Genomic DNA, 20,157 nt, shown 5'->3' with positions numbered 1-20,157 from the left:
GCCCGGGATTCCTCTTTCCCTCCTGTCCTCTTTGGAAGGAGATGGGGGAAGAGAGCCGTGAAGAGAGGTGAGCACACTGCCGGCCCTAAACCAGCCCAGTTAAAGGACACTCAGACGCGGCGGGGGTTCTGTCAAGCAGTTCCGTTTATTATCACACAAGCACTTGCTTTTAAAGGCAAATGGGGAAGGGAGGTTTTTTACATAATCTTATCAGCCTAAAGGTCAAGAGAGCATGCATCATGTCTCAATGCCTAGCTATTGCTCGTATTTGGCCAATAAGGGCTAAGGCAAGTTTCCCGCAGACACCCCTACCCTACTTCCTCCTGGCGCCGTCTTAGGCTGCCACATTAATACGCCCTTGTGGGCCCATAATGGCGCTGCTTGTAATGTCACTTAAGGTGGCGTTAGTTTTTAAGGCCCAACAAACTATGTCTTTTATGGATCCTAATACTGATTTTTTGATCTTCCTTTGTCACATGACATTATCCCCTTTAAATATTTTTGTATAACTTTAGGGAATTTTCCATTCTGTTGTCTATTTTATAGTCTTATTTTCATTTACAGAAAAGTATTTTATGTTTATAATATCTGATTTCCTACCTGTTATATCACATGCTCATGGAAAACTTTTCTCTTCCAGGGTACTTATGGGAACTTATAAAAATATTTTTCTTGATAAAATGTCTCCTGATGATATATCCTCTTCAAGAGATGTTAGAGATGAAACATAAAATGTAGTGTTGTCCTTGGCTTTGACTTATCTTGGCTTCATCAAAGTCACAAAATTTTATCAGAACCTTTGTTTTTAACTCAGCATGTAAATGTATCCTATTTTAAAATTCAAATAAAACATACTTTTGTCCTTTTCACTCCCACTCCCTAATTTTTTTTTTTATAAGCAAATTTAGCAACAGGAAAAAGATGCATCTTTATGTGTTTCATCTAAAAATTTCGCTTTGCATTTTTAAAAGTCAAGACTGTCTGGAATATTATGGCTATCATTTTATTTTCACTAAACAAACAATAATGGATATAGTTCTTGCTGGCATTATCTGTAGTTAAGGGGTATTTATCTATAGCCCTGTCTTTATTACTACTTTCATTACTAAACTTGTGGTAATATTTTATACCTGGAGTAAAATTAGTACAGTATGTCTCATGTTTCCCTCTTTGAATTGGTGAATTGTTTAGTATGTACAAGGTAATTCACTTGGAAGAAAAATTGGGTTGGTGCGTTTGCTATGAGACACACAGGATTAACATGCTCATTTGATCCATCCAACCTAATTTTGCACTGCACAGTCCTCTTTGTTTGCTCTGTAAGCACTGTAGGAAGTACCATCAATTGCAGTAGCACCTGAGCCTGGTGAAGGATTAGAGGTGAACATTTCTATCCCAGGTTAATTTATTCATTCAACTATTTATTAATCACCAATAATGTGTCAGTCATTGGTGATCAGTAATGGATGATACAGCTCATGTCCTAAGGGCTTTGCAGTCAGTATACTAGGTATTATTTTTTCCTAGCACGTATATTTTTCTCCACACCCAAAACTGTGAAACACAAAGAAGCTAAAACGGTTCCTTCCAACCAAGACTAACTATGCTCTATACCAATAAGCTACTTTTAAGTGCCTCTTAATAAACTAACATGACTCATAGGTAGAGGAATCCAAGCCACTAAAAGAAATATGGTATTTCATCTGTCACCTCTTGAATCAAGATTGCCAGTGGTTGCCCGGGTCTCTCATAGTTGTAATGGTTGAGCACTGCAGAATTCCAGGGAGCGTTGTTTGCATAAATTATGGCAGGGCACTGTTCACATACATTGCAATCTGTGAGGCCAAATGCTCCAGCCCAGAGCTGCCTTTCTCAGCTGTCCCTTTTATGGCCTTTCAGGATCAGAGTTACCAAGTTGTTTTTTCATTTCAATTTATTCTGTGCTTTTTGAGCTCCTGCTGTGTTCAGGGCACTTCTCTTGGTGAAGTAATAGAGAGGTACAAAGATAAATAACACATAAATGTATAGTTTAATAGACACCATCAGTGTCTAATAATTTCCTTTACAGGCTCCAGATCCCGATGGAGCCACAAACAAGATGAGTTAATAACTGCATCTCCTTTCTCAGGGTTCCTATCTTAATAAGTGTGTTCAGGCTGGCTAAGAACTGGCAGTGGTAGTTACTTAATGAAAGCCATATGGAGAAGCTGTGCTCTTTCACTAGGTCACTTGGCAAACATTGCCTTTGTGCTCCCTTGGTGCTTCCTGTCTCAAGAGCAGGAGACCAGGAGGGAACCAAATCACATCCCTCAGCACTTCCTAAGGAGCAATCTTGACTTCATCAACCAGGCTATGGAGTTGAGTAAACTCATATGTCAGGGTGTACTGGATTGAAGACATGAATTGTGATTGTTTTTTTTTTGCAGAGTTGCAGTGGCAACATTGATAATTAAAATAAGCAAAATGAAAAGTGTTGGCATTCTCTCATGGCCATCTGTGACTTCAGTGTGCTGGTACTTAGTGTTCAGAGGGGAACTGAATGTTTGAACTGGCTCTCAGTTTTGCAATGAAAACTGAAGGAAGCATTTTTCTACTTATGCCTGCTTGTTTTATTTTTTCCCTATAAACAACATGGACAGAAATTACAATATTAAATCATTTTAAATTCCATTGCCATGCCACATTTTGTTTCATGTATTTAGCACTTTGAAATATGAGACTCTATCATAATTTAATTGTAAAATTAAATTTGATATCTCAATTCATGCATTCTTTTATTGTAGTGGTAATCTTAAATCTTTCAATTTTAATAGGACTCACAGATTTTTATTTTTCTATGAGACTATGAAACATGATCTAGACTTGTTTTGGTTGAGTTCCAGCATTTTAACATGAGTATTGTAGAAAGAAATAAAAGTGTTTTTTGATTTTTACTTCCTTTAAGACTTTATAATAATTGTGCAGCATGAACAGAAATGAATATGATATTCATAACTGGAGTAGAAGATTATAAACATTTTAAAATATGAATAATAGCTAATATATTAAAATATATAAAAGTATATTTATTATGTTAAATCACATGAAATTGCTGGTTTTGCTGGGATAAAAAATGGTCAAATTTTGGCAATCAGCTAATATTAGTTAGGTGATTCTGCACATTCCTGCTACCTGGTTTAATGAAAATTAAATTGCATGATAGTTAACCCTAAATGAGTCAGCCCTTTGTAGATTATTCACATCTAATGCCAGTTTTTCTCTCAGTGTAATGACTGCTTTCAGGCTGACTACTCAATAAGTCTATCTTAAAGAGATAATGATTAAAAGAAAACAATAGCAACAAATTTAGATACTTAAAGTTTAGTATTTTAAAACATCCAGAATTTAGGATAAAGGAGTAATTAAGACTATGAATTAAACCATGTCTTCGTAATTGTCTGGACTTATTTACATGTGCGGCTCTGTCTCTAATCACAGTATGTAATAGATATTTGAATTGGCTCTAAACGAATTTTTCCAACAGATAAGATCAAGATGATATTAACTGTATGAGAATTTCTGCAGATTTTTAGCTGAAGAGAAAATGTGCTTTACTCCAGGGCAAATCCTAACTCAGTGTCAGTAGATCTAAATTCTCATCAATTCTCTCACTGGCATACTGTGCAACAAGAGCAAGTGCCCTAACCTCAATGGATGCACTTTATCTGGTCACTTTACTGACAATTCTTCATGTACATACGAATGCACACTTGTTTGGCAAGGCTCTGTGGTTCCCAGGAACCCACCCCAGAGGGTAGGAACTATTGATTAGAAAAATTCTGTTAACCCTTCTTGGTCTCACATTTTAATTCCTATTAATCTAAGAGGTATTAGCAACAATTGAGGATGGAAACAAACTAACTGGAAATTTGAAAACATGAAAATGAAGAGACTAAACACTCAAGCTGACAATTATGTATGAGTTCTTTCCATTTGACTGGTGGCCAGAAACCAGAGAGTGGAATTGATGAGCCAGTATGTCACTCTGGCTGCAGCCTGAAAGGAAAATAATCCAGATAATTGTTTAATTGAATGCTACTTAGAAAGAGAAGCTGCAACTCTCCAAGAATCATGGTCCAGAGTAAACATCTTTTCAACCATATAGGTTAGATAAAAACCCAAGGATGTTGCACTGATGGCCAGTGTCCATGAGGTTCCATTTTCACTGCCACAAAACTTCCTTTCAGCTGTTCCTTGTCAGTCCTTGTCAGTTTTACTTTTCAATGTTACGTACTCCTGGAGGATAAACTTCCAATATTATACTTATAATACAAAGGAAAAGAAAGGAAATCCTAGCTACTAATATAATAACAGGAGGGTGATATTCAAGTGCTTCCTATGAGAGTCAGTGCAGTGCAATAGTTATGACACATACTGTCCTGAGTCAACCTGGGCTTGAACCATCTTATATCATTTCTATCTTATATTTTATATAACTTATAATATGTCAGTATTATTCATTAGGTTAGGTTATTAAGTCTTTATTTGACTCAGTTTCTGCACCTGTAAATTGGGAGTGGTAATAAAGGGATTGTAAACATTACATGAATTAATTTGTATAAAGCACATACAACCAGTGCCTGGCATATTATACATACCATATAGCTGTAATGGTAATGTGCTATTATTACCATTTCCTTCATGGAAGTTTCACATAAAAGTGACTGCTGAAATCGTGGCTGTTTTAAACTGGAGGCTTTAACTGAATTATCATAGTGTGGTAAAGACTATGAATTTTACAAGAAGTGGCTCAGAAAAGCAAACCTCATGCAATAAATTTGCTTCTACATCTGTATCTGTATAAGAGACTGAGCATAATTTTAGAGGTAGTATGGCTAATTACTGTATTTTGGTCCCCCTTTTCTTTTTTTCATTCTCTTGAGATTTTATTTTTAAGGCTCTTTCTCTGAGCTATATGCATTCATATTTAATGATTGCCATTTTTATTCCTTTTGTAATATTAAATATTAAATAGCAGGCAGAATACCTCTTTTAATTTCCCTTTGGAGTAATAAAATGTTACTAGTAACTTTTTCTTGAGATCTGTAAGCAATAACCTTTGTAAAAACAGAAGTACATAACAAAGCCAGGCAAACCTGAAGAGTTCTTCGAAGGAGTGTTATATGTTGGATAAATGAAATATTCAAATACAGCAAACATCCAAGAGGAGAACTGGTGCTGATTGGGTCTCAAGAAGCTCTCACACAAAAAGCATTACATAAATTTTAATTACCAAGGCACTTGCCAAATTGTAACAAGACGTTTTAATGAGTAATTTTAATGACTTTATTCACAATGAGATTATTAGCATGAAGAAGAATAATTCATTCTTTTCTCTGCTTTATTGATGTATAATTGACAAGTAAAAATTTTATATATTCAAGGTGTACAATGTGATAATTTGATATGCATATACATTGTGAAATGATTACCACAGTCAATTAATTAACACATCCATCATCAAATATACTTGCTGTTTTGTGTGTGTGTCTGTGTGTGGTGAGGACACTTAAAATTTACTCTCAGCTAATTTCAGGTAAACACTGCAGTATTATTAACTATAGTCATCATGTTGTACATTAGATCCCCAGAGCTTAGTGATCTTATAATTGAAAGTTCATACCCTTTGATAAACATCTCCTCATTTTCCCCACCTCTCAAACTCTGGTAACTATCCTTCTCTGCTTCCGTGAGTTCCACTTTTTCAGATTCCACCTTTAAATGATATCGTACAGAATTGCTCTTTTGGTGTCTGGCTTATTTCACTTAGTATAAATGTCCTCCAGTTTCATCCATGTTGTTTCAAGTGGCAGGATTTCCTTTTTTTAAGGCTGAAAACCTTACACACAGACACTTTTATAATCAATTCATCCATTGACAGCTTTTAGAGTGGTTCCACAACTTGGCTATTGTGAATAATGCTGCAGTGAACATGGGAGTGCAGATATTTCATCAAGATATTGATTTAATTTTCTTTGGATATTTACCCAGAAGTGGAATTGATGGATTGCATGGTAGTTATATTCTTAATTTTTTGAGGAAACTCCATACTGTTTCTCATAATGGCCGTACCGATTTACATTCCCATCAACAATGAACAAAGGTCCTCTTTTCTCAACACCTTCACCATTTGTTATCTGTTGTCTCTTTGATAATAGCCATCCTAACAGGTGTGAGACGATATCTCACTATGGTTCTAATTTGCATTTTGGTAATGATGAATGATGTTAATCACCATTTCATATATCTATTAGCCATTTGTATGTCTCTTTTGGGAAAATGTGTATTCAGGTCCTTCGTGCATTTTTAACCAGGTTGTTTGTTTAGCTATTGAGTTGTACAAGTTCCTTATATATTGTGGGTATTAACCCATTATCAGATATAGGGTTTAAAATATTATCTCCCATTTTATAGTTTGTCTTTTTATTTTGTTGACTGTTTCCCTTGCTGTGCAGAAGTTTTTAGTTTAGTGTAATACCATGTGTTTATTTTTACTTTTGTTGCCTGTGCTTTTGGCATCATCCAAAAAAGTCATTGCCAACACCAATGTTAATGAGCTATTTCCCTGTTTTCTTCTGGGAGTTTTACGGTTTCAGTCTTACACTTAAATCTTTAATCCATTTTAAATTCATTTTTGTATATGGTGTACAGTAAGGGTCCAATTTCATTCTTTTATATGTGGATATCCATTTTTCTCAACATCATTTTATTAAAGAGAATATTCTTTCCCCATTGTCTATTCTTGGTGTTCTTGTCAAGGATTAGTTGACTGTATATGTGTGGGTTTATTTCTGAGCTTTCTATTCTGTTCCATTGGTGTATGTGTCATTTTTTAATGCCAGTTCTGTACTGTTTTGAATGCTATAGCTTGCATAATATAATTTGACATCAGGAAGTGTGATGTCTCCATCTTTGTTTTCCTTTTTCAAAATTCTTTTGGTTATTTGGTATCTTTAATAGTCTGACACAAATTTTAGGATTATTTTTCCAATTTCTGTGAAAAATGCCATTGGAATTTTTATAGGGATTGCAATGAATCTGTAGATTGTTTTGAGTAGTATGGACATTTTAACAACGTTAATTCTTCCACTCTGTGATGATGGGAATATTTTCTCTTATTTGTGTCTTCAATTTCTTTCATCAATGTCTTACAATTTTTAGTGTACAAATCTTTCACCTACTGGGTTAAATTTATTCCAGGAAATTTTATTCTTTTTCATACATTTTAAAAGGGAATGTTTTCTTGATTCTTTTTCAGATAGTTCATTGTTAGTAGATAGAAACAGAACTTATTTTTGTAAGTTGAATTTGTGTCCTGCAACATTACTCAATTTGTTTATTAGTTCTAATATTTTTTTGGTGGAGTCTTTAGGGTTTTCTATATATATGATTAGGTCATCTGCAATCAGAGACAAATTAACTTCTTCCTTTACAATTTGGATGCCTTTTATTTCTTTTTCTTGCCTAATTGCTCTGGCTAGACTTCCAGTACCATGTTGAATACAAGTGACAAGAGTAGGCATTTTTGTCTTGTTCCTGATCTTACATAAAACGCTTTCAGCTTTTCACTGTTGATTATGATGTTAGCTGTGGGCTTGTCATATATGACCTTAATTCAGTTAGAGTACATTCCCTCTTCTACACCTAATTTGTTGAGAGCTTTTTTTTTTCTTTTTTAATCATGAAAGGATATTGAATTTTGTCACATGCGTTTTTTGCATCTATTGAGATGATCATATGATTCTTAAGCTCCATTCTCTTAATGTGATATATCACATTTATTTATTTGTGTAAGCTGAACTATCCTTGCATCCTAAAGATAAATCCAACTTGATCATGATATATGATCCTTTTAATGTACTGTTAATTTGGTAGGCTAGTATTTTGTTGAGAATTTTTACACTTATGTTCCCTAGGGTTATTGGCCTATGATTTCCTTTTATTGTAGTATCATTTTCTGGCTTTAATAACAGACTAATGCTGGTCTTATAAAATGAGTTTGGAAGTATTCTCCCTGTTGAATTTTTTGGAAGAGTTTGAGAAGAATTGCCATTAATTCTTCTTTAAATGCTTGATATAATTCACTTGTATAGCCATCAGGTTCTGGCTTTTCTTTGTTTGAAGGTTTTTTATTATTGATTCAGTCACTTAACTCATTATTGTTCTGTTCAGATGACTTTCTATTTCTTCCTGATTTAATTTTGGTAACTTTTATATCCTTAGGAATTTATAAATTGCTTCTAGGTTACCCAATTTGTTGATGTATTCTTGTTCATAGTAGTTATGATCCTTTGTATTTTTTTCTCTTTCATTTATAATTTAATTGTTTGTATATTCATTTTTTCTCCATTGTTTTTTCTAAAAGTTTAGCCATTTTGTTTACCTTTTCAAAAAAAGTCTTTTTTATTGTTTTATTGTTTTTCTAGTCTCTATTTTATTTATTTCTGCTCTGATCTTTGTTACACCCTACCTTTTACTAAGTTTTGGCTTAGTTTATTCCTCTTTATATAGTAAAAAGATATAACTTTACTTGAGATGTAAAGTTAGATTGTTTATTTGAGATCTTTCTTTTTTCTCAGTGTAGGCAGTTATTGCTATAATGTTCACTGACAGAATTGTGTTTGCTGCATCCCATCACTTTTGGTATGTTGTGTGTCCCTTTTTATTTGGTTCAAGATACTTTTAAATTTTCCTTTTGATTTCTTCTTTGACCCATTGGTTGTTCATGAGCATGTTTAATTTCCAAATGCTTGTGAATTTTCCAAAATTCCTCCCGTTATTGATTTCTAGTTTTATACCATTGTGAATGGAAAAGATACTTGAAATGATTTCAGTCTTCTTACATGTTTAAAGAGTTGTTTTTGTGGCCTAACATATGTTCTGTCCTGGAGAATGTTTCTTGTGTGCTTTAGAAGAATGGGAAGAGAGATGATTTATGTCCCAGGCAGGATGAAGCAGGACAGTGTGAGATTTCATTGTGCTACTCAGAATGGCACACAATTTAAAAACCTATAAACTGCTTATTTCTGGAATTTTCCATTTAATAGTTTCAGATTGTGGTCAATGGTGGGTAACAGAAATCACAGAAAGTGAAACTGCAGATAAGGGGGGACTACTGTAATGTGTCTTAGATAAATAATCTTTCAGTGATCCTGTTGGGATTCTTTGCTTCATAAATCTGATGTCCATATCACTCCCAATATTTGGGAAGTCTTTAGCCATTATTGGTTTAAATGGCTTTCTGTTCCTTTCTTTCTTCTCCTGTGACTCCCAGAATGATATAAATATAATTTGCATATTCAGTCACTTAATGATGTCCTTTAGATTATTATGCTTTCTTCACTCATTTTCATTCATTTTTCTTTTTGTCTCTCTGATTGGCTAATTTCAAGTGACCTATCTTCAAGTTTCATAATTCTTTCTTCTGCATGATTTGCTTTGTTCTTGAAGCTCTCTTTTGAATTTTTCAGTTTTATCATTGCATTCTTCAGCTTCAGGTTTTCTGTTTGGTTCTTTTCATGGTTTCTATTTCTTTATTAAACTTCTTATCTTGTTCATGCATTGTTTTCCTGATCTTATTTTAGAAAATGAAATGTTTATCTGTTTCTTCTATTTTATTGATCTTCTTTAAGATGATTGCTTCAAAGTCTTTGTCAGGCAATTCATAGATCTCTATTTCTTTGGGATCATTACTAGAGCTTATTACTTTTCTTTTGTGGTGTCATGTTTGCCTGATTCATCATTATCTGTATAGCTTTGCATTTGTTTCTGTGTGTTTGAAAGAAGAAACACCTCTTCCAGTCTTTACAGATTGATTTTGGCAGACACAGACCTTCTCCTGTTGGGTCCCCAGGCTGATAGGATTGCTTGTAGGATCTAGTCAAGTGGGTTATAGAGTTTGGTTACATGAGTGTTTCCAGATCTACAGTGGGGTCCTTGTTTTGAAAGCCTCTTAACAGAAGCAGAGTGCACGTGGATCCTGTCTGGTTCCCAGGTGGACTAGACTGCACCAAGGACTACAGGCAGTAGAACTGGTACTGGGACAAGGATCTGCTTCAGGGTCCACAGTTGGGTCCACAGGTGGTAGGCCAGGTGGACTGGCAGGTGTATCTACCTTCAGGTTTTTGGGAGGGTTCCCACTGAGTCACTAGGTGGTTCCTAGGCAGGCCCCAGACCATGGCTGAGAGGAGCTGGAACTGAGTCACAGGGCTGCTTCAGGCTCCACAGCTGAGTTTAAGGTCTGTAGGTCTGTAGGTCTCCCTTTAGGAGCACAGATGAAAATACCTCCTGCCAGGTTCCTGGGTGGGCAGTACAGCCCCTGACTGCTGCAGAGCAGGGCCAGAGCTGGTTCACAGGTCTGCTTCAGGATCCACATTCAGACTGAAGTCAGCTAGCCTACCTCTGCAAGCATGGATGATCATGTTTCCCATAAGGTGCCTCAGTAGGCAGAACTGCTCTCAGACCATAGCTGAGAAGGGCTGCAGCCAAGTTACAGGGCTCTTTTAGGATTTTCAGTGAGAACGAGATCAGTGGGCCTGCCTCCAGGGGCATGGAAAAGCATGTCTTCTGGCATGTCCCTGTGTGGGCTGGAATGCTTTCAGGCTGCAGCTGAGAAGGACTGCAGCTGAGTTACAGGACCTCTTCAGGGTTCACAACTGGAACCAAGGTCAGCAGGCCTTTCATATAAGGTGCAGGTAGGCATTACTTCTCCCAGGTCCCTTGGCAGATGGTTCTGGTAGCAGTACCAATGCCAATGGCTGTAGGCAAGTCTGTAGGGGGATGAGGCTGTTTCTGGGTCTGTATCCAGGATGCTGGTTCAAAAGCCTGCCAACTGGGTGCAACCCTCCCCTCAAAACAGTTCTCCTCAGTCTTGGGCTCCACCTGAGTTGTGCAATGTCCTACCTGGGTCCCAAGCCTTTCACGAAGGCACTTTTGTAAATGGGTGACTGAAAAATTCTTGTTGCCATGGAGAGAGATGAGCTTGGGACCTCCTATTCCACTATTTTGTTGATACTGCTCCCTGAACAGCTCCTTTATAGATATCAGAATAGATGAGATTTCTAATTGCTCGGCAGGCACTTATTCCAAACTCCCAGACTTTGACACCTAAAAATGTGCTTCTGAATGAGTATTTGATTTTACATTATCAGTTTACATATTTAGACCAGTGAAGTAACATTGGAGTATTAATTCCTATGTAATCAACTCTCTTCACAAAAGGAGGCTCAAAATGAAAATGCAGTGATGATAAAATATTAACCTATAGATCACAGACTCTGGCCAATAGAATTGACATTGGCCATAGAGCTGGAGTGAGGTTCTGGAGTAGCCTTGCTTCACCAGAGGTTAACTGTGTAGTGCTGGGTAACATGGAGGGGGGACATTCTGTGAAAGACTCGGGAGAGGCAAAGAAAGGGGAACTTGAGTGTATTAGGACCCCAAGTATTTACCAACCTATAAAGGCATACAAGTCTTGAGGAAGTTATACACACACACACACACACACACACACACACACACACACAGCATAATTGTGGGAAACATATTTGAAAAGCTAAGAGTGACAAGAAAGTACCCTTATTACTAAAAGGAACTTTGAAGAATAGTGACTACTTATTTGTTCTTTATGGAGGTTGTTATATTCCTTGTTGACAAAAGAAATTGTAGTAATTTCATTCAGATATGCTTAAAGTTTTTCAAACTCAAAAAGCAAAACAAATTGACTTAACCTGGAGAAAATGTTGTTTAAAATTCCTCTATTCTTATACTTGATTATGTATTATTTGCAATTTCTTTCTGTTGAATTGTAATAATTAGTTATGATTTCTTTTATAGTTATTTAATTCATTTGAATTTCTGGGATCAAAGGTATTCTAAACAGTAACACGAGATAATATTTAATTTATATTCGGAGGTTACTATCCAAATTCTTTTGAGAGTTTGCAATTTTAATAAAATAAATGATTTTTAATATAAGTTTATTTTCCCAAATTTCAAAAAATAATATATCTTTTTTATTCATAGGGAGGAAAAATTCTAAGGAGGATTTTATTATATTCACTATATCAAAGTTCCAAATAAGAAGTTGTGAAAAAGAAACTTAAAATTTTTGTTTAGAAATTTATACTTTGTACAATTGAAAAGAGACTTCCAGAAATATTTATATTATTCTTTTTTGGATACCAATTAATATAAGATATTAGAGGGCAAAAACAGTTTGTTAATTGTCAAAACGAGTACGGGTATATGGTCTTTGGTGTTATTTGACCTCCATATTTTTCTTGTTTTTCTTTATTTCCTTTACTTTCATTTCTTCCTTTCTGATTAAATTTATTTGCAAATATTTTTTTTTTAAATTCAAAACCATACCCAGATACCAATATAGCCCTGAAAGCAGAAGATTAACTACATTATTATCTGGCAGATTAAATTTCCATTTTCCTCATTTCAGATCTCTAGTTACTTTAAATATCAATATTAAAGACTAATTAAGGTATTTTTAAAAATTTTATAAAAAGCTTTAATCTCAACAAACATTAATTGAAATTCGTCTCCACATAATTATGCAAGATTTTATGGGGGCTACAAAGACACATTAGAAAATCTCAAGCTCCTGGTACCTTATGAATGGGAATGTATGACTGGACATGGAAAATGTCATTAGGCCACAAGCCACCTAGAATAAGTGTCCTGTGAGAAGAGGAGGCTACATTGCTGGCATTTAGAGGTGGCTCCTCAAGGGAGCTCATCAGACTATAAGGATGATGAGGCTGGTCTAACTTTCCCTCTCCTTTGTCGGAGGCTATGGAATTCAAGGACTTTCTTACTCATTTACCACTACCTTATGTTCTTATATATGCATGCCCACTACCCTCAGTAAACAATGTATGTGTAAGGAGAGCTACACACATCAGTGTTCTCTTTGCGACACTTATTGCACTAACTGAGGTCATTTGTAATATTTTTGTTGTTAATTACTTGTTCCATAATCATAACCTTAATGCTCTTTAGGGAAAATCTTGGAAGAGATGCTATCATAACTTTTTATAATTGCTTTGGGAAGAAAGCACTTAATTGACTTCTTTTTTATCTTCTTTTTGGTGAATATGCCTTAGGGTAGGTATTTAGCAAGGGGTAGACGTTTAACACAGCATAGATAACGTGCACTCTCCAGTATCTATACTTGTATTATTTTATCTAATGTTATTTAATGAGTGTCTTGTTCCTTGCAGGACGGTGCTGTTTACTCTGACTTCTGTGGTTGTACTTGTCATTACAACTGACTGGATCAGCTGGGACAAGCTGAATAGGGGATTTTTGCCCAGTGATGAAGTTTCCAGAGCATTCCTTGCTTCGTTCATATTGGTCTTTGACCTCCTTATTGTGATGCAGGTAAGTGTCTGTATTTCCTTCCTCTCACTGAAACTACTCCATGCTTTGTTCTCGGTAGAACAAACATTATACAGCAACAGGCTCCATAAAAAGCTAGAAAAGTGCATGATTTGCAGTTGCTACTAATGGGGCCTTCTCTGATCATATTTTTAACAGTTTTACTGGGAGGAAAAGCCAATTGGGCTTTTATGAAAGGGGCATCAAAAATTCATTCTATGAACATTTTTAAGTAGGCCCCCAGAAACCATACGAAGTGGTATTTTCTGCCAAACTTTCAGGAGGAAAAACAAGAATAACAACAACAAAACAAAACTCTGTCATTTAGTAAAAAGAAAGCTGCAGACATGAAGATGATATAGAGCCAACTAAGCAGGGAAAAGCTATTGTGAAAGCAACTCAGGGTTTTATAGCAGTTGAAACGGAGTGATGCAAAATGCTTTTTCTGGTTATGGAAATTATCACTTTCTTTCAGTATTCACCAGAGATTATTGCATTTTCATGTAAACAATATTTCTGCCCTGCTTGGCAACAGATTTTTTTGGTACAATAGCATCTAACCAGTGTTACTTATGTAATCTTCGAGTATGAATGTTTGGTTGGGGCTTTAGGAATATACCTTTAAATGGATCAGAAAGAGACATTAGCTATTTCTTGGTACTTTATCGTGCTCATTAAATGTCCATCCATTTGCTAGACACTTTCTTACTGCTTTCATAAGGCAATTTTGGTTTTTCCCCTCCTGACACATTACGTCACTGGAACAAAGGCTATCATTGCTGAAGGGGAATTTATGTGAGATTTCACAGGATAGCACATTGGTTTTCCCATTTCTAGAGGCAAGGAGAGGCCTTTACGAGAGATATTCATGTTGTTTCACAAGAGAATAATTGGTTTTTTTAAATTTGGTATTTAACATATCCTGGGTATTTGATTTAAGATGGTTCTGGAGTACATTACTATTTTTATGGGTGATATTTTAAAATATATTTTAGCTTTTTAAAAATTATTTAAAGATGTAAAATTCAATATTTTTATCCCATTTAAAAATTGATGAATTTCTTTTTTCATTTCCTTTGAAATAGTTTAGTGCAGTAGAAAAAGCCATGGACTTTGAGTCAGACAGCATTGGCAGGTTTCAGATCATCTCACTAGCTGCAGGACCTCCTCTGATTATCTACAAAATGGAATTTATAGCATTTATGCAATAGTATCATGCATTGCTTGTATAAAGGCCATTTTGATCTTTTATTTCCTAAGTAATATACTTCCTAATGTAAAATGTCCACTTTGGCCAAATGGCCTACTGATAACTCTGAATCCATCTTAAAGTGAAAGGAATGAGTAGCCAAGTAGACTGTTGTCTCCTTGAATTTGCTTAAATTTATATATGTGAGAGCATAAATTCCATGATTTCCCATTACCATTCTCTGCCTTCTACCTTATTTATGTAAGTTTTAAGTATTCTTCCAATAAGTTCACTAAAATCAGGGACTTCAAGTAGAAAAATATAACATTGCAATTTATAGGTATTATGGATTCACTAAAAAAGCACTTAATAAGAACAGATGGAAGAAAGAAAAGATAGTCAAGATTTATACAAGCAGTGTCAGCAGGATTAGAAAGGGAAAGACATTCTAAATGAAAAAATGCTATAAAAATGTAAAGAGTCAGTAAAGTGCTGAAGTGTTCAGAGAGTAGCCAGAGCACCAATTGACTGAAGATGGAGAGGTCGTGCTGAGGAATATATCACTTTGGACCATTTTGGCTACCAGTAACCATAATCTTGCCAAGCCAGCTTAATCAAAATGAGCATGTATCACTGCTCTTTTTGTGTAGAGATGTCCTACACAATTGAAGAGGAGGGATGCAGTTGCCTCTAGGGATATGTGAAAGCAGAAACTAAAGTATAACCAGGAACCCAGACCTAGCCTTCATTCTCCATCTCTCATTTTTTTTTGTTTTTCACTATTTTCTTTTTTTCTCATATTGCAAAGCTGCTTTTTCAGTTTTTTAGTTCACATGGAATAAAATGGCCACTGCCAGCATGTCAGAGAGCCACCGCCTGCTAGCTGTCAGGCCTAATTCCAGATTCCTTGGGAAGAAATTGCAGGGACTGGATTGTCCTGAGCTCATCCCTGAACTGACTGGCTCAGCATGGGAGGCTGTAGGGGAGGGGCATTCCCCCCCAAAAGAAGGAGAAGTTGGCCTCAAAAGCCAAATTAATAGGTGTCTAACAGAAGGAGGAGTTGAAAATGAGGTCCAAAAGGTAGGTCTCTTAGTTCCTTTTTGCTCTCCCCCAACATTGAGTCAGCCAGCCAGGCCTGCGCATTCACCTTTTTCTATGTCTCTTGCATCCTAATCCTTCCTTCTCATTTCCTTGCCGTCATTCCAGTTCTGACTCTCCTCTATAATATTGTAAAATTATCTGCTATCAAACCTTCTGCCTGTAGGTGTCCCTGTGTACCATATGGCCTTTGCAGCTCGCCCTCATAACGCTCCAGCTGGAAATGCCATGTTGTACACATCACTTCTCAGCCCCAAATATTGTCACTCACTCCTCATTGTCCAAGAATACAGTCCAGACTCCAGATCTCTCTCTCAGTGTCCTCCATGATCTGCCCTGGCTCTGTTTTCTCTCATGTCTCCTTGGCGTGAGCTCTACCCCAGACCAGAGAGCTTACTTCTTGGCCCTTGACCACAGCATTTACTTGTTCCCAGGATGTTTGGGAGATTGCATCTCTCCTGCTGTACTCATCTGGATCCTATCCTTGAAGAACATTTCAACTCACCCTTCATTAAAACCATGTGATTGCTTCCTCCTTGGAACTTCTGTAGCACTTCCTACCTGAACTGCAAATCAGCATGTCACTTTTTCCTTATAACTCTTCACATTCCAGGAGCTTCCCTAGCAGAGTGCCTTACATGGGCAGGAAGAGGCCCAGAGTAATAACTTCTTGATGAGGACAGAAAAGTAGCAGTTCAGCAGTGAGTCACATGCAAACTATGCTGCTTTTGTGGGCATCCTGTAGAAGTTCCAGAACTAACAATATGGCATGAAATTAACTCTCATTAATTTCATGGAAGCAGAGGCCTAGAAAGCATATGTATTCAAGACATTTGGAAATATGTAATACAATGTCCTAATAAGCCCGTAACCAACTAAACTGTGGTCTAATCTCTATCATATTTACATATTTCAGATGAAAGAAAAATAAAGAAGTACTGAAATTGGTGAAAATGGAGTTTAGTTTGACTAAACAGCCTGTCCTCATTAGAATTATTTAAGTGATTTAAAAGCAGTTAATTCTAGCCTTTCTAATAGTAGGGAAATTCCACTTGTACTATAGAAAGGTATTGTGATAAAAAAATAAAATAAAGTGTTAGAATTTCGTACTATTTCTGTAAAGATTTTATTTTTAACAAAATAAGCCAATTCTAAATACTTTCAGAGAAACATTTATTTTTATGGATATTAATAAGATTTTTCTACATTTGTGTTAAAAGTATTGTATCCTATTTTTCTGTAGTTTTTGTAAAGCCACTAGAACTAAGAAATAAACAGATGCCAGCAAAATGTAACATGACTCATACAAATCACACATACTACAGGACAGAAGAAGTAAATTGTAAAGAAAACTTCCTTCTGAGGAAATTCTTATATCAAAATCTATTTTGTATTTGTAGTTATGTCACTTGATTTTTATATATCCCTTTATTTTATTGCATAAATATTTGATTTGCAGTATGTCCACCACCTACCTTCTCTGCTAGGTCAAGGAAAACAAATATCTAAGACATAGACGAGTTAAAATGTGTTGTAGAGTAAGCAAAGAAAAAAGTGTCAATAAGAGTTCACAAAAGAAAGAGATCAGTGTAGACAGGAATAGCAGGGGAAAGCTTCAGGGAGTAGATGAGACAGGAAGGGCAGCTAGGCTTTGAAAATATGGAACAATGAACAAGACCATTTTTTCCAGCTGGGAGTAAAATCATTATCATCAAGATAAGAACTCAGATTTGTTCCATTAAGTTTAGAACACATTTATCCATTCATTCCTAGTATACATTAGATGCTGGGGACAAAGGACAATGGGGAAGGAGTTCAAAGATCAATAAAACACAGACCACAGGACTTTGTAGTTGCATAGAGGAATTTACAATTTAATAGAATAAATATAAGTAGAGAAGTGGAGAAATTTTAGGAATACTGTTTTATGTTAGAAGAATTCTTCAGGTAGAAAGTGAACATCCCTACTTTTGCTACTTTCTAAATTCATCTCCCACCTTCCCAGGACCTGGTATGAGGACTTTAGAAAAAAGGAAATTTGTCCGTAAGACAGAGAACATTCTGTGCTTTTTTTACTAGACAAGAAGATAGTAAAAGAGGGAGGAGAGAGAAAGGAGAGAGGGAGGAGGAAGAGGAACGTAAGAAGGAAAAAAGCCATGAAGAGTCAGAAAGATGAATATAGGTAAGGATGCGTTGAGGAGCCAGTAAAATTCTCTAGGGTGTGTGGGTGTGGGGGTCAGGGGGAGAGAGCAGGATTAGGCAGCAGCAATTACCCCAGAGACCGATGGAGTTATGTCCATTGTTAAGTTTCAAACTATTCTTTGTCTCTCATGGATGCTTTACATAACTGGACTCTAGGGGATTTGTGGTAGGGAAGATTTAAAAACAGTTAAATGTTATAGCTGGATATGTAGTCTAGCACCAAGATGGCATCTGTTTAACAAGGGTCCAAGAGGCAGAGGAAGCCATGAGAAGGTAAATTTCTACAAATTTATAAGTAAGTATGGAAAGGTTTTGCATTTCCAGAAGCTTTGCAATTAGTGAAACCTCAGATCAATTATGCTTAGTTACATAGCTGTCATCTAAATTTTTAAAGCAAGGTGTTTAGGAGTATTGGCTCTGGAATCAAAATTTCAGAGTTCAGATCCTGGCTCTACCATTTACTAGCTCTCTGACTTTGAGATTAGGTACTTAATTATTCTGGGCTAATAATAGTGTCTACTTCATAGGGTTGGTTATGGTGAAGAATTGCATAGAGCTGTGCCTGGTACGTAGTAAGTGCTACAAAATGTTAACTGTACTCAACAGTGAGTGAGAATGCTTATAAGTTACACATGAGTTTTAATGCTCTATTATGTTGCAGAAGTAGACTGAAGCCACATTACTGAAGGGCTTGAAAAGCTCTCCAAAATATTTGGACAGGGAAACAGGAGATGATGATCAAAGGGTACAAAGTTTCAGTTAGACAGCAGGACTAAGTCTTAGTGATCTGTTGCAAATCCTAAGGGTAGTGATGAGCCAACAAGAGTTCCAAGAAACAAGTACTAGAAACTAATTGTTATTTTAGAAAGGTTTACTTTAAAGGTTGAAAAATGATTTAGAAGAAGGTATACTAGAAGGAAGGTGTCAAGTTTATATGGTGAGTGTGGCATTTTATGCATGGAGTGTTAAGGGATTGACCAAGGCTGTGGCAATAGAAATAAACACAGGAAATGTATTATTTGAAAATGGAAATAAAAGGACTTGTTCATTCATGTGTTGGAGTTGAGGGAGAATTACTCAAGATGACATTTATAGCATCATTAGCTGTGATTGTTTGCCCTGCCATTTTGTGAGCTGTTTGAAGTGGGAGCCATGCTGTATCAACTTTAACATATTCATCACCTTGTACAGCACCTTATAGGATCCCTGTAATATAATAGATAATTTTTAATGTTTTTTTGACTAAATGAACTATGATCAGATTTCATGCAATAGATTGAAATAATGGTGGAGCTATCAACTAAAGCCAAGTAATGTGAGGAAATAAGTGGTTGGAGAAAGAATGTGAGAAGTTTTGATTTAGGCATGTGGCACCGTGGTGATGGCAGCATATCCAAGTGTGGAACTGCTGGACAGGGAAAAAGATGTTGGTCAAAGGGTAGGAATTTTTAGTGAGACAGGAGGAATATGTTTCAGTGACCTATTGCACAGTATGGTGACTATAGTTAATCATAATGTATATTTCAAAATTGCTGAAAGAGTAGATTTTAAGACTGAACAAAGAAGAAATGGAAAATATGAATAGACTGATAATGCAGTAATCAGCAGTTTCCCAACAAAGAAAAGCCCAGGACCAGATGGCTTTATTGCTGAATTCTACCAAACCTTTAAAGAGGAATTAATACTAATTCTCTTCACACTATTCCAAAAAACTGAAATAGAGGCCATTCTCCCAAACTCATTCTATGAGGCCAGAAGCACCCTGATACCAAAACCAGACGAAGATACAACAACAAAAAAGAAAACTGCAGGTCAATATCCTTGATGAACATAGATGTAAAAATTCTCAATAAAATACTAGCAAACAGAATCCAACAGCACATCAAAAAGATTATACACCATGACCAAGTGGGATTCGTCCCAGGGATGCAGGGATGACTCAACATATGCAAATCAATAAATGTGGTATATCACATAAACAAAATGAAAGACAAAAACTGTATGATCATCTCAACAGATGCAGAAAAGCATTTTATAAAATTCAACATTCCTTTATGATAAAACTCTAAGAAAATCTAAGAAATTAGTTATAGAGGTAGTGTATTACAACTCAATAAAAGCCATCTATGACAAATCCACAGCTAACATCATCCTGAATGGGGAAAAGTTGAAAACTTTTCCTCTGAGAACAGGAGCAAGTCAAGGATACCCACTCTCATCACTCCTATTTAACATAGTAC

The 20,157-nt window shown here is 35.9% G+C and overlaps 1 protein-coding gene across 4 annotated transcripts in view; it reads left to right on the top strand.

Moving 5' to 3' along the window:
• Window positions 1–20,157, top strand: part of TMEM117 (transmembrane protein 117) — a 469,003-nt gene that overhangs the window by 360,963 nt on the left and 87,883 nt on the right. For all 4 annotated transcript variants that reach the window (XM_063075380.1, XM_063075381.1, XM_063075379.1 and 1 more), the window contains one exon: window positions 13,272–13,431. In XM_063075380.1, coding sequence (XP_062931450.1) covers window positions 13,272–13,431 — 160 coding nt within the window. The remainder of the gene's footprint in view (window positions 1–13,271; window positions 13,432–20,157) is intronic.

The sequence above is a fragment of the Cynocephalus volans genome, chromosome 12 (genome assembly GCF_027409185.1).
Source record: "Cynocephalus volans isolate mCynVol1 chromosome 12, mCynVol1.pri, whole genome shotgun sequence".
Lineage (NCBI taxonomy): Eukaryota > Metazoa > Chordata > Mammalia > Dermoptera > Cynocephalidae > Cynocephalus > Cynocephalus volans.
This window is presented reverse-complemented; position numbering and strand designations above follow the sequence as displayed.